This window comes from Balaenoptera ricei, chromosome 5 (assembly GCF_028023285.1).
Source record: "Balaenoptera ricei isolate mBalRic1 chromosome 5, mBalRic1.hap2, whole genome shotgun sequence".
Classification (NCBI taxonomy): Eukaryota; Metazoa; Chordata; class Mammalia; order Artiodactyla; family Balaenopteridae; genus Balaenoptera; species Balaenoptera ricei.
In genome coordinates, this window is record NC_082643.1 from 120,887,640 (window position 1) to 120,909,881 (window position 22,242).

Here is a 22,242-nt window from a genome sequence, read left to right on the forward strand (position 1 = left end):
AGGCGTCAGAAATTCACAAATTTTTTTTTCTGATCAACTAAGTCTTAAACAGATCTGGATTTTAAAGCAATATTATCAACTTAAAAGTAAAAATAAAATAGTATTAAAGGGTAACTTTTATTAAATAATTTTTAATAAAAAGTATTTTAAAAAACTGACATACATATGAAAAAAGAGATCAACAAAACATATTAAACGTACAGAGTGGTTTAATATTTTTCAATTTCATTACTTTACTAAATTAGTTTATCCAAGACCACACAGCATGTGGGTGTCAGAGCTTAGGTGAGAATCCAGGCCCCCGACCCTACCCTGGAGAGCTGGTGTGTGAGCATGGACAAGCCACTTAATTCCCTGTAGCTTTCAGCTTTCAATCCATAAAAATGGAACAATCCCTTTCCCTGCTGTAAATATAATGTGGTTAGAATTAAAAATCATATAGATTTAAATATTTCTCATTGATTACTTCATTTAACATATTTCTGGGCTGAGAAACATTCAATTACATATTTTAATTAACTGTTTCATTGACTGTCAGAAGAGGGCAGATTCACCATCAAAAAGAACCAAAAAGAACCATAAAGGATCATAACCAGAGGATTAATAAAACATGAAAAGTTAGCCTCAGTTTAACCCTAAACCTCTGGAGAGTTGACTCCGTTGTCTGTGGCCTGCTCAACCTCAAATACTTTTCATTTTCAAGTTTACAACAAATTGCTTAAGAAGTGAGCTGTATGCTGAAGTTTGTTAGAATCTGGAGATAAGGTACCAAATTTTTCAAGATTTGACTGATACAAAATCTAGATTTTTAAATACTCAGCCCATAGACTAGAGAAAAACAAAAGCTCTGCCCAATCATGTCATTGCTTTACACATACACACACAAATGGAAGAGAAAACAAGTATGTATTTCTCTTATTTTTCTTGTTTTCTCCTTTTCCATTGCAACCAATTTCTTATTAGATTCACCCTAATAATAGCTTCGATTTGGGAAGACGAGTCTCCTTCCAACCTTCCTTCCCACCCAATTTGCCATTTCTTGGTCAAAATAGAACACTTACAATTGACTTTTCCCCCTATAATTAAAAAATGGAACTTTAGGTTATAGAATTTATTTAGGAGATTAATTCCACCCAGCAGTAACACTTTGTAGATAACTTTAGTACCACTTACAAGTTTAAGACATTTATTCTGCCTTAGCCAACATCAAAAGACAAGTGATTAGGTATGATTTTTAAGTTTTAGGAAACATTACCTTTGAAGTAGCAACATTTAAAAATAAAACGTATAATTTTTAAATTTAAATCAACATAATGACTGAATTAATCACGTTTTTATTTGACAGTTTAGACATGGTAAAAATGAAAAGATTTCTATGATGGGTCCATGATGGGTCCTCTAAGTACAAATGACTCCCTGAAGTACTACAACCATAGCCAGGTCATATGGGATCTATGCTCTCTGACAACCCCTGTTATCAGACGGGTGTGACTCACCTGCACAGTCACTGAGCCCTTTGTGCTTGCACTGAACTGTACACACAGAAATACGTCCCATGAGGCTAGGTAGCCTCACTATGGAGGCTTAGCCTGAATACTAGACTTTTCCATCTTTAAATCCCATTTCCAGCTTGTAATTCAAGTTCAAGTTGAGGCAAGTGAACAGTGGAGGAGGAAGAGATGGGGCAAAATCTGTCAGTGCTTCCCTGGGAATCACAATAAAGGCAGATCCCTAAACCGAGCTGTGGTGGGTAGCAACACTGAGCTAGTAGGAAGGGCAAGCAAGAGACCGCAGACTTTCCATATCCAGTGGAAATGGTGCTGATAACTGCTAACACGCATTGTCTTTCATGGGCGCTGTGCACTGTGCAAGGTTTTCTGCATGGATTAGTGATCAAAATCCTCACCACCACACCATTATTGTTACAACTGTGATGAGGAAACCAAGGCACATAGAGGCAGCGTAACTCATCCAGCCAGAACTCCCTGAGCCAAGGGTATCAAACGTGCCCGAGCCTAGAGCCTCTATTCGTCACTGTGCCAGACGCTGTGCTGAGCTCACAATCACACAGCTTAGATCGGTCTGATGGCAACATCTGTGATTTACCTACTCCTAAGCAACCTAATTCAAGTGAAACAAGTAGAAATAACCAAAAAGATCAATCCAATCTAGGCTAATACCAGTGACTCAAATCTTTTCTTAACTTCAAAGTGGCTGTTCAATTTTTGCATTTCTTTAAAAAAAAAAAAATCTGACCTGCTTGGCAGTTCACAACAATGTACTTCTCCAGATCTTCTCCTCTATACTCTGCACTGAGAATTCTACTTCCTCATTTTACAAGTGAGGAAAATGCGGTCTAGAGGCCCAGGAACGTCACCAGCGTCACAAGGCTAGTGAATTGCTTGAACCAGAGGCAGCGTCTTGGTTCAGGCTTTCTGCCCTCCCCTCGTGCCCCACCACCACGCTACTGAGGCTAGGGGCAGGAGGGGCAGGTCCTGAGTCAGGCCCTTTGACTTCGTGCTCCTTGTTCAAACCACGATCCCATGTAAACCCAATTACTCAGACTCACTCATCCAGTGATTCCTACATCAACCTTCACTCTGCATCTCAGAGCTACCACGTCAATGGCAAATGTTATCACAACAGACAAGAGCCAGGGAATGTCAACCTCACAGATGCCCTGTCAGTGAATGAACTTGATGATTTAAAACATTCCAGAGGGAGTTCTCCCACTGGCAGGGACTACAGGCTCCTTCAAAGGGTAACGAAATGGCCTCACCATCAGCAAGGTCCAGAGTCCTCCAGAGGGGTTACTCCTCCACCAACCCCAACCTTGCAGCCTGACAACCTGAGAAAGGAACCTGGGAAATGAAGCCTCTGGGTGAGCCTTGGAGAAATTCCAACGTAAACACTGTGTACAGCTTGGCACTGGGATTCTCACCAGCAACACCTCACAGGACAAACAGCAATGGGATTCCAGCAGGGAAGGTGTGATGCGGGCACAGTCCTGAGGGGTTGCATGGCCCCAGCATCTCCCACATCTCATACCTCGGCTTCTCCAGGGCTGCCTCCAACTTCTCCCTTCCTTAATTTATAAACACAGATGATTCATTCCCCGTGTTGTCACTATCACCCTGCCTTTCAAGAGTCCCTCACTGGCATCCGTGCGCCTTCCACATCAAATCCACAGGCTTTACCACTGGCCTAACTTCTTTAAATGCTTTGTTTCCTGGCAGTTTTCCAGTAGATCCTTTCGAGGATGTGGGCAGTATCAGGAGGTCAAAGTTTCAATCAACCAACATGCAACAGTAGAAGGGACTTGTAAGATAATTTTAGTAGATTATACAAATGAGGGCTGGAATCTCGCTCACCTTTGAAGAGGAGGACCTTGGGCATGAGCTCCATTCTGGCCAAACTGATGGGGTCCAGGAGGCAGATGGCCCTGAGGCAACATCCCCCCGGGGGCAGCAGCCCCCAAAGGCCCTGCTGGCTTCATCATACCTGCAAGGGAAGGACATGAGTTTAGAAGAGTATGAAAGTGCAAAGAGAGAGGACACAAAGATATTAGGTTAAAAATGCAAAATAGGAGGGGGAGAAGGAAAAACAGGTTAGAACAAGTTCTCCTTCACACTTGCTTTAACCATCACAGACTTACCAATGCCAGGCTGTGGCATCATTATTTGACCATCACAATGATAGGAGAGCAGAAATCCTTTTAACACTAAACAGAAGCTAAAATAGAAGAAATAAATCTTTGCATTTGGTAGAGAGGCACCTTGATGGAACACACTATCGCACAAAGAATGCTAGAATAAACAGTGAAAAATGTCCATTGGATATCAGAATACAAATCTGGAAAAAAAAACAGTACGAGGCATCACAAAACATCCTAACTCTAATTATGGGGGGAAAAAGACCTCTGAAAACACCTTTATTTGAGTTACAGCATGAGGAACGTGAATGGAGAATAGCATCTGTTTCTCCAACGAATCCAGAGCACAGCCTTCAGAGTTAATAATTTTTCCAGGATTCTAACGAGTTGAGGGACTTCTCAAGTCATCAGGTCACTCATACAAAATACAGAATCACACGTGATGAAGAGATGCCCCTGGCGGTGGCGGCGTTTTAATTTATAAGCAGCTCTTCTCCAATAGAGATCTTTAAAGGTTTCTCTTTAAAACCGTTCTCAGACATTTTTCTCTCCTTCTTCTAGAGAAATCATGGCACAGGAGAAAAATCACTGAGCTTGGGTTAGAGCAGTTCGACGCCCCATCCGGCCACTTACTAGCAGATGGATGGCTCTGGGCAAGAAGTGTATCTTTGTGGACCTCAGTTTTCCCTCACTGCAAAAGGAAAGGCTTAGACTAGATTACTTGCAACGCCTCTTTCAGTCTTTCAAAAGGAAAAAAAAAAGAGAAAAAGTATATTTCTTCTATTTGCTCTCTCTACTTCCATCCTGCTTGTTTTTGCTCCAGGCCATTCGATTTACTTTTTTTTTTTTTAATTTTTATTGGAGTATAGTTGGTTTACAATGTTGTCTTAGTTTCTGCTGTACAGCAGACTGAATCTGTTACATATATACATATATCCACTCTTTTTTACATTCTTTTCCCATATAGGCCATTATAGAGTATTGAGTAGAGCTCCCTGTGCTATACAGTAGGTCCTTATTAGTTATCTATTTTATATGTAGTAGCATATGTATGTCAATCCCAATCTCCCAATTTATCCCTCCCTCCCTTAACCCCTGGTAACCATAAGTTTGTTTTCTACCATTCAATTTACTTTTGACCCCATTTTCCTCTCTGGCACCATCACCAATGACCTCCTGGCTGGCTTCTGTGCACTCCTCCATTTGACCTCATGATGGTATTTCATACTCAACATCTCCTTTCTTCTTTTATCTTCTTCTAGAAAGTTTATTCGCTCAGATAGTAAGGGAAGTGACTGGATGACCTTGCAGTAGCCCAGAAAGAATTTCTTACATTGTCACACTGGGTTTGCCAAAAAGTTCGTTCGGTTAATGAATACGCTGATGAATACATTGTTCAATAAAGTTCTTGGTGAAACGAAAAATGTGTCTTTTGTTAAAACCGAACGAACTTTTTGGCCAACACTTTGGAGCACATGCTGTCAGATGTTTGGGTAATGCAGAATGAAATATAACCAGTGAGGTGGCAGTATTCATGAATAATATTATTGAAACTTTTACAAAGGTTTCTTTTCTTAAAACAGGATTCCTCAAACTTAAGAAAAATTTTATATTAACTTTACAGTCACAGTATATTTAGCCATTTTCCATACACCAAGAACAAAAACAACTAATATTATTCTTATTTTTACATAGAGTTTAAACCCCAAATCCAGCAAAGTTAGAAAAACATGAGACTTGCAGTCACACAGACTGGAGTTTGTATTCCTCCCCTACCATTAAACACCTGTGACCCTGACAAGATACGTTGTTCTTTCGAAACCTAAGCTTTTAACACTGTACCATGGCAATAATGTCCCCTGTCTCTGTGGATTGTTCTGAGAATTAAATGAGGCAATGGGTATAAAAGCATCCAGAACAATGCCCAATAAATAAAGGTAATCTCTCAAGAAATCTTAGTTTCTCTCCCTGGCCATATCTCTTGCTCTCTTTTTTTCAAGGATTTATATTCTAACAAGACATATATACCATAATTATATGCACACTTGTATTTTCATTTTTAAAACATTATTTTGGACAAAAGTAGAAAATCTACAATATTAGCACTAAAGCAGTAAATAATCACATGCACTACAAGAAACTAAAGATATTCTCATTTCTTAAATAAGTAGGTAAACAGCAATTTCATCAACAACCCTCATATATACGTCTAGAAAATCAAAAAAACTGTTCTCGGAGTTACTCATGTCATGTGTACATGAGATGCACATATTGTTTCTAAAAACAAAACCGAAACAAAACAAAACAAAAAACAGTTCTTACTCAAGCAGAAATGTCATACACCAACCTTACTAAAATGTTCTTTCCCTTTTATTTTTATTTTTTTAACTTTTTATTTTATATTGGAGTACAGTTGATTAACAATGTTGTGTTAGCTTCAGGTGTACAGCAAAGTGATTCAATTATATGTATACATGAATCTATTCTTTTTCAAATTCTTTTCCCATTTAGGTTGTTATGTAATACTGAGCAGAGTTCCCTGTGCTATACAGTAGGTCCTTGTTGGTTATCTATTTTAAATATAGTAGTGTGTACATGTCAATCCCTTTTATTTTTGGAAATTAACTCTATAGCAATGATTCAAACTCACTCTTGTTCAACATACATTCAATGTGCCTCTGAGACAGTAAGAGCTCTTAGGGAAGAGATAACCATGTAAACAATTACAGTGCCCTGTGACGAGTGTTGTAATATGCAGAGGGACTACCTAACTCTTCCTAGGGGAATCAAGAAAAGTTCAAAGAGGAAGGACTACTTGAGCTGAGTCTTGAAGGACAGGCAGGAGTTGTCTTAGTACAGAGACAGGATAGGGGATTCCAGGCAGAAGACAAAGCTCAAGTGAAGACCTGAGAGAGCACGGTGCGATCAGGGACTGGCAAAAGGTGCGGTGTGAACAGATGGTGGGGAAAGTGGCTGGAGCAGAGGTTGTCCAGGTTGGTTGGGGTCAGACTGCAAAGTCCTGGGTGCCATTTGGACTCTATACTCAGGGCAAAGGGAAGTCAGTATCACTGTTATCTGCAAAGTCACAGTCTTTGCCTGGCCACATCACTGGCATTTTCATAAGTGATCAGAGATAAAAGAGAAATCAGGTTCTTTATAGAGCAGTATGAGAATTTTAATAGGAAAGTAAAACCATACCAAGAGAAAGATCTAACTATGCTTATGCTCAAAGAAAAATATCTAAAATCATAAACTGGTCTTTAATACAGTGACAGATTTTATAGACTAGCTTACTCAATACCAATTCCAATTCCTTTCTGGCTTGCCTTTCTGTATGGTCCTGAGCTGGAAAGATGGACTCTCCATTTCCTAGACTCCCTTATAAACTGGGCTGCCATGTGCTCTAAATTCAGCAAAGCCACACACCTTCGGGAGACCCTGGCCAGGGGCCAGAGATGGTGGCTCCAGGTTAGACAGGCAGTGGCTGCTGACGGAACAGCCCCATGCAGGGTGTGCACTCTATGGACCGCAGCGTCCCAAGCCTGGTTCTCTGACTCTCTAATATTCTCTTAGCTTCCTGATACCCTTTTACAAATCTCTTTCTGCTAGACTGGCTTCTGTTATTGGCAAAAGAACCCCGACCAAAACAACATCACAGAAAAGCATATCTTGGATTTGGCCCTGGATCTGACAAACTAAAACCAAATTTAAAAACCATTTGTTAAAAAAAAAAAAAAAAAAAGTTTATCTAAGATAAACAAAGATAAACTCCCTATGATATGGGCAGAACTGTAATGACTATTGTTCCTGAGGCACTGTGCCTGGTGCTGTACCTACCTACATAAGCTCACTATTTATCAGAAGCCTCACCACCCCCAAGAGCCGCCAGCCCCAGTTCCAGGACATCAGCAGTTCTTGCCCCTCAGCCTCCAGACCAGTGGTCCTCAGCCAAGGGCGACGTTGCTCCTGAAGGGACAACAGGCAGTGTCTAGGACTTCTGGTTGGCAGGGCTTGGGGCCGGGGGGTGGGGGAGGAGAGGGAGCATTGGTCTCTACTAATAATGGGCAGAAGCCACAGACGCTGTGAAGGGCCCTACAACGCACAGCACAGCCTCCCACAGCAAAGAACTAGCGGGCCCCAAATGTCAACAGCGCTGAGGGCAAGGAACCTTGCTCCAGAAAGCAGTGTGCCCACTCCGATTCCTTCTCCACACTCCTCCTACTGTGGAGTGTAACTCAACAATATACACGGGATCGTGGCCCTTCCCAGCTTACAATGCTTCAGCGGCACCCCACGGCCCTTAGAATAAAGCCTAAACAAAGTCTTAGTGGCCCCACTTTCCACTTCAGGCACCTCTCACTGCTCACACTCTACCCCTCAGCCATGGTAAACCTCTTGCAGGTCCTCCAAAGTGGCACCTCCCCAACCCCAGCAAGCTGCCTCCCTACCTGGCCAACTCTCACTCATCTTTCAGGTCTTTCCTTCCAGGAAGATTCCCTTCACCTGTAAGCCTCGGTTAGGTGCACCCACTGTGTGCTTCCAGCCCACCTCTACCTCCTTAAGGTGGTGCTTCCCCCGCATTGTCATTGTCAATTTCCTTAATGCATGTCCTGCCAGACAAGTAAGTACTGTAAGGACAGAGATTAGGTCCATTTTATTCACTGTTGTATCTCCACAAGTATTTTGCTCACTCAATAAATCTGTTATATTTGTTATTATATAGCACTAGCATTACACAATAGGCACAAATGGCAATATGGTATGTAAGAAATTCAAACCAAGACTTAGCACTGGCCAGATCTACAGTAAAATAGATATTTCAAGGAACCACAGCTAAGTTGCCTGTGTCTGTCACAAAAAAACAAAACAAAACAAAAGGATCACCAAAAGGCTAGAAAAGAAGGCACGTGATGACCAAAGACTAAGAGATCTAAGGTCATTCGACACAGAGAAATAGAGGCTAGGGTAATTTAGTGACCGCCTTAAATCATTAAACAAAGACACCATAATTTACAGAAAGGTATGTATACAGAGTCTGATGGCCTGGTATCCATCTGAGAATTGAATAAGGAGAAAGAGGTTTAAATTAAAGCACGAAGGATTTAATCCAACAAAGACAGTTGTTTTTATTATTGGTAAACACCTGAGTGTTTTGCTGATGAATGCAGCAGCTGGTCATTCACTCATTCATTGAACATACATTGAATGAAGACCTTCTCTGCTCAGGCACATCTATTATACTCAGTGTGGTAAATTGTAGTGAGGCTGCACAGGTGTTACAGAACACAGGAGAAGAGGATTTACAAATAAGCTTGAGGACAAATAGTGGTCAGAAATGCCTGCAAGCACCACAGGTGAACCGAGTCTGAAGGGGGAGTGTGAGGTACGCCCTGCTGGGAGGAAGAACACAGAGGCACGGATTGGCTTTCTGGTGGTCCTGGAAAGGTCTGAAGCAAAAGAAAGTCAGAATTAGATCTGCAGGCTATAAGAGTCCCTCCAGCACAGGGCTGAATGTTTGGAGAAAGGCAGTACTGGAGAGAGGGATAATGGTTAAGAGACCATGTTAGTAATCCAGGCGAGAGGTGGATGGCTGGAACAAGAATAGTGACAACAGGATAGAAAGGAGGAAGTACGTAGAAAAGACATTTACGATTACCCCAGAAGAATTTGGATTAGAGAAGGTAAAAGGAAGAGATTTTTTTTTAAACAGTGAAACTTTCTAATTTGGGTAGCTGAATGAATGATAGCTGCCGGGTGAGATACAGAATATCAGAAAAAAAATAGGTTTTATAAAAAAAATACTGAATTATTTTGGACATGATGAATTTGATATACCTATGTAAACAGGTGGGCAATTGAAAATACAGATTTGGAGTTTAGGAGAGACATCTGAACTGGAGAAATAGATCTGAGAGACTAGTACTTTATATGGAACGATACAGTTAAGGGAAAAAAATCTATAGAGTGAGAGGAAAAGAGGGGTGGAGATAGAAGAAAGAAGGAGAAACAGCACTGCTTAAGGGTCATGTAGAGGGGTGGGAACTCCTTAGAAGATGTCCAGAAACCCACCAAGAAAAATAACAAAAGGATAGTGTCACTGAAACCAAAGGAGAAAAGAGTTTTGTACAAACAAGAGCAGTAAACGGTGTCAAATTCAAAAGAGGACAGGAGAGCGTCTACTGCATTTGGTACTAGGAGGCCACCAATGACCCCGGTGGGAGAAGGGGAAGGGTGGATGGGGCCCAAGCTGTGGAGTGGAGACCACACTGAGCCATGGAGGGGCTGCAAGAAAAGGATGGAGAGTGAGCGAGTGAAGTGAGTGCTTGTTTAAGAAGACGGCTGTGAAGACAGGTAGGAAAAGTGAGTAATACTGAATGTTATACTTAGGTGTGTATTGGAGTCTGTTGTTTGTTTTCTTGAGGGACCGGGGCATGAATCTTGGCTACACCACCAGCTCTGGGACCTTGGATAAATCATTGTATACCAGACATTCAGTTTTCTTAGCTGCAAAATAGGGCTAATAATGTCCTGAGTAGCACTGCATGAGGATTAAAGAAGATAATACACGTAAATCTTTTAGGACCAGTTTTTTGATACATGGAAAGCATGCAAAAAAGAGAAACTTATAATTATCATTATATATAAATGCTGAGCGGGAATGAACCACCGGACAGAAAGAAACCAGAGAAAGATGGGTTAAACGGTTCCTATAGGATCCAGACCTAGAAATGTTATGGGGAGGACTGGTCCTGGACAAGAGGAGGATGCCTCATCTGGAGGTTTTTAAAAATTATGGGCAGACTAAGTCATCAGAGTGACTTCCCGCAGGAAATTCACAGTCTCACAGCATCTTCTACAGCAAACTGTGCGTGGCTGCTACCACCAAGCCTCCCTAGAGGCTTTCCTCACCCCCGGCTGACTCTGCACTCCATACATGCTACTCAACACGCCGGGATCCTACATACCTGAGTCAGTCCTAGTGAGCCCCAAGAGGCACTCACTGAGTTATACACAGCCCATTTCCACCAAGGATTTGAACTGAATTCCTCAGAAGAAGTCCCAAGACCTGTCTTACACAGATATTTTTAGGGAATCTGGGATCATCAGAACTGAAACAAGCTGTTATTAGCCTCACTTCTGATGCTGAAACTTGGTCCCTCAGAGCAGCCCCTTGATAATAGGAGGTGACTTCATCGTGTCACCTGCCATCAGAGCAACGGCAATCCCACTCCATTACTCCTTTTTCTCCCACCTCTGCTCCAAAGCCAAGATTCCCTGCTGGGTACCATATTTTAAGGCAACCAATGTTATTCAATAATGATTTCAAAGCAAGGCCATGTTTTTCTTGTTATTATCATCACTGAGTAATCTTTTGCATACAAATCTAATCATATTTTTCCAATATCAACATATGTATATATTTAATATACATATATTTAGTATATAGTGTGTGTGTGTGTGTGTGTATATATATATATATATATATATATATACACACACACACAATTTGTGGGGTTTTTTAGTGTTTACTATAACCTCACACCACTGATTAATAGCAAGAGCAAGTCTAACAGTAAAAACAAAATACTCAGCAAGTGTCTTTGTTTTCATCTATATTTAAAAAACCAACTCGTTCTGGTCCATGCAATAACCAAACTAATAAGGTAGGCTTTTCCAAATAATCCTATAATCTCAAGCCATTGCATCATCTATAATGACCATTCAACTCTTTCAAAGCTCTTTCAGAACATCTTATGTCTCTGCGGCTGAGATTCAATAATCACATATGGGTCAAAATAATGCACTTTACCTGGTGGAGAACCTGTGTGAGATGGGTCCCCATAGTGCCCATAATGCGGTGGAGAAAGGCCTATTCCAGGCTGGGACTGAGAATAAGGAGGTGTAGCCACGTAGCCTTGTTGACTCATTATAAAAATATCATTCCAAGGAACAGTTCTATAAAAGAACCCTGCAACAGATAAAAGAAATTGTTAACAAGAGGGTTTGAGTCGCTTCATGTTATTAAAAATATAAACACTGTTAATAAATGTTTACGATGGTTTGAGGAAAGGTACAATTATCAGGTGCATGAGACAGCTTCATATCACACAATATATCATATCACTACCCCCTAAAAAGGCTCTAACCATAGCTCTGTGGAACTTAGCAACTCACTTCTATAGCCCTAGTTAAATTCTCAGGCATGAAATCCTGAATAACAGCTGCCAACCACTTTTTCATTGTAAGACTAAACTGTTTCACAGAGAGTCTCTCATAACCTATCTACTATTTTGGTGCCTTTGGTTTCCACAGCCCCGTTACAGCACAGAGCATGTCACTGGCAATAATCACCTTGTCATTCAACTGACTGACCAGCAGAACTGCCAGTAGTCTGCAATCAGATGTTTTGACTTGTGTCAGTTTAGTGCTATCCTAATTAGTCATTTTAATCAGGCAGTTAGGATAAAGAGAAATCAAAAGTTCAACAAATACAGCAGAAGATAAGTTGATAATGGACTGACTTTATGAGTCATATATCGATGAAGCCAGGTGGCAGCCTACAACTATTTGAGAGTTGTCAGTGGTTTCTCAGTCAAAGATGACAGACCTTCTTTCTGATTTAAATATCATACCTCTAAGAACATATGCACATATATTTAAGAAACTAAGGAAAAAAGTCCAATTGCATATGTGTTTAGGCGCACACACACACACACACACACACAACTCACAAATACAACAGATCCATCTTGATTCTACTCAGAACCCAAACATCAATTTGTTTTAAATTTGTCATTTTCTCCAAGTTTCATAAATAAGAGACATTTCATAGAACTATTCTTAAAAAAGAATTTATAATAGAAAAAGCTCTGAATCCTGGCAAGAGAAGTGGGTTTACACTACAAAGCTGCCAATACTTAGCTGTGTGACATGGAATAAGCTGAAGAACCTCTCTGGGCATCAGTACCCTCTTACAAAATAAAGCTTCCAAAAGCCTTTCCAGATATAAAACAATGATTCTACGATTTCTCTCCAGTTTCTTCACCCAGCATAGGAATATTCTTCCTTTTGTTATTTTATGATGCTACCTTTTAAGCTAAAAGTTCAGTGCAACCTTCTAAGGTCCGAAATCTATATTCAGGAAACTGCATTCTTCATTTGGTTTCGTTTTCATATTAAACTCTAAGACTCCAAAATTAAAGCAAAGAAGTAAAAATATTATAAGATCACTTTCTTCTCCTTGGAAAGGGAGATCTAAAGAAAGGAGAGATAGGCCTGCTGGTCCACTGTGTTACTGACAATGTATTTTCCCTCCTCCCACTTAGCAGAGAGAGACGTGGCAGCCTGAGCTTTGGTCAAGCTCATCCAACCAAGCGCATTTAGGAAGTCAGCAGGAACACACCTACGTAGCAGCCTGTTGCTGAGTGACAGAAAGGAAAGGCAGGGATGTTCACTCCAAAGGGCAGGAAGCAGTCGGGTCCCTCTTAACTGGTCCTGGCAGGAATTTGCTTCCCCACGCAATCCAGTTTGCCACGTCAAACTTCCTCACACGGAGCCCCAAGTTACAGAAACCTGACTCAGCTTCAAGAGGCAACATGGCAGAAAGCCACTTGGCACGAGCAGACCGAGGTTCAAAATCTGGGGAGCTTCAAGCCCAGGACAACCCCCAGTCCGCTGTCACTCGACCATTCCAGCCAAGATGCAATCTCACCCTGGGCCAAGTTCGGATCTGGACAAATCAATTTCACTATCAGGCTGTCCCGAAGCTTGAAGATACAGCTGCTAATATTACTATGAGAATTTCCAACATTCCCTTCCTCCAAAGAAGGGGAAATTAAGTTGATACGGAGATAAGAAAACCGCTGGCAGCGACACTGGAACACCGTGGCTACTGAGGGCCGTAATCAGGGAGTTAGTTCCAGCATATCCCCAGACACAAAGATGGGGCGGGTAAAAAATGCCCACGCCCACCCACCCCACCCCCATTATTAAACTGCACGAAGGGGCTAAAGGAGCAAAGTAGGAGGTCTCCTCCGCTGCCCTGCCACAGGTGAGCATCCAGCCTCTGCCCACCCCCGACCCCAGTCCGGGCACCGCACCCCACTCCAGCTGTGCCTGGGGAGGAGTCCCGCTGGAGCGCAGCTAGGCTGGGCGAGGCATTCATTACCTGGTCGGCTCCCGCACGACGCCGGGCTTCCGAGAGCCTGCGCTCTGCTCCCAGTGCCGGTTTTCCCCGGTGACCCAGCTCCCGCGGCGGCCGCTGCTCCCGCCGTGCCTCGCCTAGGGCCGGTGTCCCCACAGGCTGGTCTCGCTCGCGGAGTTGCAGCTGGGCTGGGAACTGCCACGTCAAACACTCTCCCGGCTGCGCGCCCCCGGCGCCCGGGCTCTGACCAGCGGCTGCGCTCCAGCCGGCGCACGCGCAAAAACGCCGGCAGGGCGGGGCCTGAGGCGGCGCCCGCCACCCAGCGCGGCACGCGTATTGGCCGCGCGTCCTCCCTTTTTTTTGTCCTGTCGCCCCTTCCTGTCTTGTTTGCCTGTTCCTTTCCCTCCAACAGGTCAAAGATTTTAATGCTGTTGCTGAATCAGAGCAACATTTTCACCGTGGAGCCCCGTAGGAAGGAGGGAGTTTGTATTGAGGGTTCATTCATTCTTTCATTCAACAGGTTGCAGATTCGGCTGTTCATTCATTACATATTACTTGAGTAACTAGGATATTTCAGGTACTGCACTGCCGATACCGGAAGGTACACGCTTCCTGGATCTCGAAGAGATTACAGTCTAAAGGCGAATCTGGCACGTGTACACGGGCAACTTGATGACGTACTCGTGCGATGCACTAGAGAGGAAGGAACGCCCAAGGCAGCTGTCAGCGCGGCGCAAAAAGGGAGGAAAGGGTGTCCCACCTGAAAAGTATGGGAAGACGTGTCTTCACTGAAGCTAGAATTGCTAGATTTCTGTGTATTTCTTCAACGAATGTCTACATATTCGTTGTCTGTAAAGTAGGATGACTGATCCCACCCCAAAACAGGGATCGCTACATGTATAAGCACCCAACGTTTAGCTCACTGTACTGTGAGAAACAGCTGAGAAAGAAAGGCGACCTATGTGGGACCTGGAACTTGACCTCTCTCTCTAGCCTTAAAAATCAGGACCATCCGGCTGCTTTCTCACAACCCCCCACTGCTAAATAGAAAGGCCTTCAGACAACCCGAGGTTTGGTATAACTACCACTTTGTTCAAACTTAGAAAAGTAAAACCAGACCAGTGTTTTGTTTTCAGAACACACTTTCTTCTGGGGTACAAGAAAGTGAAAGCTACTTGACAGATTCCTTTAGTGATGAAATGCCTAGGTATTAGTAAAAACTTACATGAGGATGACGCTTCTGCTGAAATGCTCCATGAGTTTTGCAGGCATTTTATGTTGTTCCAGGGTAGTGAAGACTAATGTTCCCTTTCCCCATGTTACTTTTGTAAGATGTTAAGGTGTGATGCCCTGCCCACGTCCAGTTCAACACTGGTCAGGTATGAAAATCTGCAATGAAAATTTGGTTTTAAATTTGTTTCTTATATTCTCAATATGATGGAAATATTTGATGGAGTTTAGGAAGCTTTGCCTTGTTGAAGCAGTACAACTTGTAAGAGCAATTAAAAAAAAAAGTTTTCATATCACAGCCATGACACAATGTAGGAGAGAGTAGAGTCACTTGGAAATAGGAAGTGATGACTTCGTTAGCTTGTAGCTCCTGTAAAACCATGAAATTTGAATTAGTACATTTGTTCTCTCTCCTTACTCAGGGCACCAGGACAAACAACTTGTGCTTTCAGTTCTAAGACTGTTTTTAATTCCTAAATGTTTAAAGCTGGGAGGGATTTTAGAGAGATGGATATTCAACTCAATATTCAGTGAGGTCTGAGTTCAACCCAATCATTTTATAGTTTAATAAACTGAGGTTCAGGAAATTAAAATGACTTACTAGTCTTAGAGTCACTTGGAAGTCATGCCTTCTGATTCTAATTCCAAAGTTCTTTTCATCTCATATTTTTTTTCTTTTTGATCTTACTCTAATTTGCTATTCTCTATTAACTGGTTCTGCCTTCTTCTCCTGTTACTGCTTTATATTCAAGCTTTCAAATAACTAAAATATTAATTAACCACACAATTCCACCAGTGATTGGAGTTACTAATCAGAAATCTCTTTTTCTGATGACATGGAACTCTGGTTTCAGTCCTGCTTCCCTTTTTGTGGCCCCCAATACCCATCCCTTAAGTGACTAACTTCTTACCTTATTCCTGTGGTTGGGTCCCTGAACTTCATAAGACCTGAGGCTCAGCCTGGATTCCCAGCCCTCCTGCATCTGACCTGAGCTCTTTCCACCTGAGGTCAGCTGCTGATATTCCATATGTAATTAACTTGGTCACCCTGGTAACCATATCCTAATTGAAAGTTGAGGTCACAGGGAACGCCCGTGTGCTGGGGTTCTGTGTTCTTAGGGTCTTTCTGTTCTAACTTTAAAAGGAAAAGAAAGAAGAGAGTCAACTCCACAAAGGCTATACAGAAAGAAGGAATTTCCTGACAATACTCAGGGTTCTGTCTGATAGGTGGCCTTTGGAAAGTCAGAATTATGATGCTCTAAGCATTTACGTAACTTAAGAGGTTTCTGATTACAAAGCTACAGTTTGAAGAAGCTTTATATTTAAAAAAAAAAACTGAAATGGCCAAGATTTGGACTATGTTAAATACATGGAAGCACAGTAAATTAGGCCAAGTTAAGTGGGGCTAGGGGAGAGGGTACATGGTAGGCTGAGGAGCAGCCAATAACAGTAACAATAGAGTTCAGGTGTTCATCAAGGCCCAACACCAAGGTGTTTCTGGGATTACTTTTTTACAAATAACAGCTTTATTGAGATATAATCAACAATCACCCATTTAAAGTATACAATCCAATGGTTTTTAGCATGTTCACAGAGTTGTATAGCCATCACCACAATCAATTTTAGAACTTTTTCATCCCTCCTCAATAAACTCTATCCATTGGTATAGTCACTCCCCTTTCCCCCCTACCTTCCTCACTCCACAGCCCTAGGCAACCACTGATTTACTTCCTGTCTATAGATTTGCTTATTCTGTACATTTCATATAAATGGAATCATACCATACGTGGTCCTTTGTAATGATCCTTTTACAAGTTCATGTTGTAATATGTATCGGTATTTCTCTCCTTTTTATTGCCAAATAATATTCCATTGTGTGGATATAGCACATTTCATTTATCTACTCATCAGTTGATGGGCATTTAGGTTGCTTCCCCCTTCTGGCTATTATGAATAATGCTGCCATGAACACTTATGTACAAGTTTTTGTTTGAATTTATGTTTTCATTTCTCTCGGGAATTTAATTCCCAAATCAAATAAAAAATGTACTTAAAAAAAAAAAACCCAGACAGTCTGGCTCCAAAGGCTGTGCTCTTAGCAACTATGCAATATTGTCACTCTGTATGAAATTTTATTTTTAAAATAAAATATGTAATGTCAAACCACAAAAAAAAAAACAAATTAAAATTGAAATCAGTTGAGAATATAACTCACCAAAGCTGATTCAAGAAGAAACAGAAAAGAAGTTAAACACAGAGCTACCATATGACCCAGTACTTTCACTCCTAGGTAGAATTACTTTTTGAGTATCTCAGTATATTGCTCTGAGTGTGCTACATCACTTAGGGCTTTGGCCACAGAGTGGGCAGTATGACGTCGCACTGCCAAACCAGTTGACTCAGGTTTGAATCCTGACACTATCACTCACTACTAGCTATGTGAGTTTTATTTATGTAACAAGTATTTATTAAGCACCCACTATAAGCTGGATACTATTCTAAGTGCCGTGGATACAAAGTCAGATGTGATACCACTCTGGCTGTTAAAAGTTCATGGAATAGCATAGGGATGGGCAAACTACGAAACCTGGCCCACCTGCCTGTTTTTGTAAAGCCTGTGAGCTGAGAATGATTTTTACATTTTTAAGTGGTTGAAAAAATCAAAAGAAGAATAATACTTTGTGACACATGCAAATTATATGAAATTCAAATTTCAGTGTCCATAAATAAAGTTTTATTGGAACACAGCCATACTTTTCATTAACATACTCTGTGGTTGCTTTTGCACTGCAATGGCAGAGTTGAGTAGTTGTGACAGAGACCACAAAGCCCACAAAATCTGAAATATATACTACCTGGCCCTTTACAGAAAAAGCTTGCCAACCCCTGGTCTGGGGGGACCTACAATTCTAGTTCAGTGGATTAGCATTCTGTGAGAAGATCCAGGTTGCCACAGGAAAATGTAAGAAGGGACACTTAGCCCAGACTTGAAACGTGAGAGCTATCTCCCGGTAGAGGGAGTGTGTTCCCTGTCTAAACCTCAGCATCCTCATCTATAAAAGTGGGAGTAATAGTAATAGTAACCTCAAAGATTGTTCTGGGTATTAAATGAGATAATGCAGATAAAGCACTTAGTACAGTGTTTGGCACATAATAAGTGCTCAATGATGTTTTGGTGCCATGATCATAACCATCATTATTAATAGCATATTTGTGACAATTGAATGTAAGTAGATAAAGTCTAAGGATGAAACCCCAGGGAACCCCACAATGGGTGCAGTTTCTAAGCTTACTAACCTTGGCTCACTTGTACATGTCGGATACATTCTTCTCATTGTGATCATGAACGTTAAAGGATATAAAATAAATGAAGTGCTATGGAATAAGGTGAAATAGAGCAGGGTAAGGAGGATTGGGAATGCTGAGTTGGCGGTGGATAGTATTAAATGGTGTAATTAAGTGATTATAGTATTACATAGGGTAGATAGGGTAGGGTTCTAAGGGGGCCCTGGATGCGGTTCACTCAGATCTCCTTTCAAGATAACTTGCTTCAAGGAATGTAAGGGGCTGACAGCCTTCAGTTGTTATGCCTTTGGGCTTGCTAGGGCATTCATCCCAAAGCAAATGCCCTCTCAGCAGTTCCAAGCCAATGGCTGAGTATGGTGGAATACTAAAGTCACAGTATTTCTGTCCAACATGGGACCCCTCTGTAAGAAACCTTTCCTCTGGGGTTCCCATTGCCCTGGCCAAGACTTGCTCAGAGAGCTGCAGTGCAATTTGAGGCTCGTCCTACCCAATCCTCCCACCCCCTCCACTTCTCTCCGCAGGTGTCAGATCTGCATGCCACCTGCAGCCTTTCTCTCCTGCTCCTGTTCCCTCTTTTATATTCTTCACACGTGTGTTCCCCAATAACTCTCTTGTACAGCTAATTCCACGTTGGTGACTGCTTTTCGGGGGGCCTGAATTGATACAGCATCGCAAGGTGTGATCTGAACAAAGCCTTGAAGGAGGTCATGGAGGCAGCCATGCAGGTTACCTGGGGGCCTGGCATTCCATGCAGAAGGGAGAGCGCTCCGGAGTCCCCGTGTTAAGAAGGGAGGTGCCTGGCATGCTCCAGGAGGAGGAGACCGGCAAGGGAGGAGCCAAGGGAGTGAGGGAAAACTGTAGGATAGAAGGGCAAGGAGGGGAAGGAGGCGGTATACGATCCTTTAGGCCATTTTAAAAGAGTTTGATTTTTATTCTGATTTTTTAAAGGGGTTATTTCAAGTTTTGAACTGAGGAATGGTGGGATCTGATTTGCTTTTCAATTTTTCTTTTACTTATATGCGAGGCGGCATCTCTTCACAGAGAATCTGGTGTTCAGAAAACATTTATTTTACAAAGTCTCAGTGAGACTTTAGGCCTCAGAAATTTATCCTTCAGTCATTTGGTTTCCCATAAGTTTTCTCGGTGCTGGCTAAGGTTTGAGGAGGAACAGCACATGTAGCTTTAGGACCTACTATAAAAGTAGGAGGAAAACTGAGTCATGACGGCTACATGGCCATAGTTCTGTATTCATAGCTCACCCCTTACTCATACCAACTTCCTGGTGACTTGAAAGGTTTTCCAGCTGATGAAGTAAATGAGATAAGACTCGGTGTTTTTCTTGCACTGACTTTCTTGATCTAAGCAAAAAAGTCAGGAGAACAGGCACTTAAGAGGTGAATGAAACCCAATTTTTATGTAACAAAGTGCTTATAAGGAAGGTACTCTCACCTTCATAATATTGAAAGCTTATTATGTGATATTCTATCACAATCTTGCTATTAAGATTGAATTGAGAAATAAAAAGCAACTGATAATTCACTAAAATAGGAAGAAGTAGAAATGGTACTCACAACTCAATTGAAGTCAGTGCTTGAATATATGATCATTAACAAGAAGAAATGATTTTCCTTTGATTCCTTCCTCGAATCCACTTACTTGATTACCTAGAAAAATAATGCAATTCTATATTGTTAATTATAAATTAAAATATCAGAAATTTAGATTTTGGAATATTATATTTGTGACAGAGATTGCTAATTTTTCTGGGATACTATCCATTCTTCTGAGTTTCAGCTGGTGTGTGATTGATTACTCAGCCAAAGACAGCAGCCCTAGCCTTCTTTACAACTGGTTTTCATTCTGTGATGCACTGACCAGAGTGGAAATTACGTGTGCAACTTCTTTGTCTCATCTTTAGAGTTTCCATCCCAATTCTCTCACCTTCCTGCAAGCTGAGATGTAGACATGGTAGCGATCAAGGCAAATTAGCCATCTAGATGAGGACAATTCTCTAGGGGTGATGACAAGAAATAAGATGAAAGGAACTCTGGTCCCTGGATAGCTCCATGAAACTCATGTCTACCTCTGAGCTGTTATATGACAGAAAAATAAACTCTAGTTTGAGCCAGTGATTTTGGGTGGAGGAGGGACCTCTTACAACAAATAATTATATATTTTAAGTTAGTATATTCAAAAAAAAATAAGTAATACCTGTCAATTGTACATTGAATATATTAATTTAAAATATATAGGGGCTTCCCTGGTGGTGCAGTGGTTGAGAGTCTGCCTGCCAATGCAGGGGACACGGGTTCGAGCCCTGGTCTGGGAAGATCCCACATGCCGCGGAGCAACTGGGCCCGTGAGCCACAATTACTGAGCCTGCGCGTCTGGAGCCTGTGCTCCGCAACAAGAGAGGCCGCGATAGTGAGAGGCCCGCGCACCGCGATGAGGAGTGGCCCCCGCTTGCCACAACTAGAGAAAGCCCTCGCACAGAAATGAAGACCCAACACAACCATAAATAAAATAAATAAATAAAAATTTAAAAAATATTAAAAAATATATATATATATATAATTATACTAGTCAGAGTAAATCTATCATAAACAACAGATCAGCATATATACTAGAATAACAAGGGTACTATGGATAAGACTGAATTAACCAAATATGAGAAAATGTATAGACAGTTTGGTGATTCTATTGCTTTGATGGAGTCTAGCATTAAAACCACACCCTGATGGGTAAGGGTGGAGTTTTCTTTTGAAGGGAGCAGATGTTTCTATCATTAATCAAAATGGATAGTGTTTTATTGGCCAAGAACTAAGGTGATTTTCTGGACTGAGGAAGAAGAGGGTTCCCTCTCTCCTTCTCCTAGATCTAAAAGTTCAGTCTAGACTTAGAGACACAGAGAAGTCTGCCACTATGCCAGTTGGGGAGTAGGTCTGGAGAGCTCATCCTGGCCACAAATGTCCTGTGTTGGTGGCAACAGTAAGAGCAGAAGCCCATTTCCTCTGGAGCACCCTGCAGCCTCTACGAGCACTTCTGAGTCCCATTCATCTCCACAAACAGGCATTGAGAGCAATTGTTTAGAGGTGAGTAGGGCAGGGTTCCTTCTCACTTTGGCTCTGATGAATCGGAAACCTTAATATTGTTAAGAAGTCAGTTCTTCCCAAATTCATCTGTAGATTCTATGCAACCTGAATCAAAATCCCAGCAAGGGTTTTTTCTTTTTTTCTTGAGAAAATGACTAGCTATTCAAAAATTCATATGGAAATATGAAATACCTATATTAATCAAAACAACTTTGAGGGACTTCCCTGGTGGCACAGTGGTTAGGAATCCACCTGCCAGTACAGGGGACACAGGTTCAAACCCTGGTCCAGGAAGATCCCATATGCCGCAGAGCAACTAAGCCCGTGGGCCCCAGCTACTGAGCCTGCGCTCTACAGCCCGCGAGCCACAACTACTGAACCCACGTGCCACAACTACTGAAGCCTGCATGCCTAGAGCCCATGCTCCGCAACAAGAGAAACCACTGCAATGAGAAGCCTGCACAAGAAGAGTAGCCCCTGCTCTCTGCAACTAGAGAAAGCCCTCCCACAGCAGTGAAGACCCAACACAGCCATAAATAAATAAATAAATAAATAAATAAATAAATAAATAAATAAAATTTATTAAAAACGAAAATCAAAACAACTTTGAAAAAGAACAGAGTTGGGGAACTTATATCATCTGACTTTAAGACTTATTATAAAGCTACAATAATCAAATCAGTATGGTATTGGCAACAAAATAGACAAAAACATTAAGGAAACAGATTAGAGATTCTGGATATATTTATATATAAATACATATATATATTTATATTCAATTGATTTTCAACAAAGATGAAAAAGGAGAACAGGCTTTT

At 41.6% G+C, this 22,242-nt stretch overlaps 1 protein-coding gene across 3 annotated transcripts in view; it reads right to left on the bottom strand.

Moving 5' to 3' along the window:
- SEC24D (SEC24 homolog D, COPII coat complex component) overlaps positions 1 to 22,242 on the bottom strand; it is a 138,020-nt gene that overhangs the window by 97,487 nt on the left and 18,291 nt on the right. For all 3 annotated transcript variants that reach the window (XM_059923516.1, XM_059923517.1, XM_059923515.1), the window contains 5 exons: positions 19,904 to 19,996; positions 15,022 to 15,185; positions 13,821 to 14,489; positions 11,463 to 11,621; positions 3,372 to 3,501 (listed from right to left, as the gene is read on the bottom strand). In XM_059923516.1, the coding sequence (XP_059779499.1) occupies positions 3,372 to 3,501; positions 11,463 to 11,580 (248 nt within the window). In that variant the 5' untranslated portion in view covers positions 11,581 to 11,621; positions 13,821 to 14,489; positions 15,022 to 15,185; positions 19,904 to 19,996. The remainder of the gene's footprint in view (positions 1 to 3,371; positions 3,502 to 11,462; positions 11,622 to 13,820; positions 14,490 to 15,021; positions 15,186 to 19,903; positions 19,997 to 22,242) is intronic.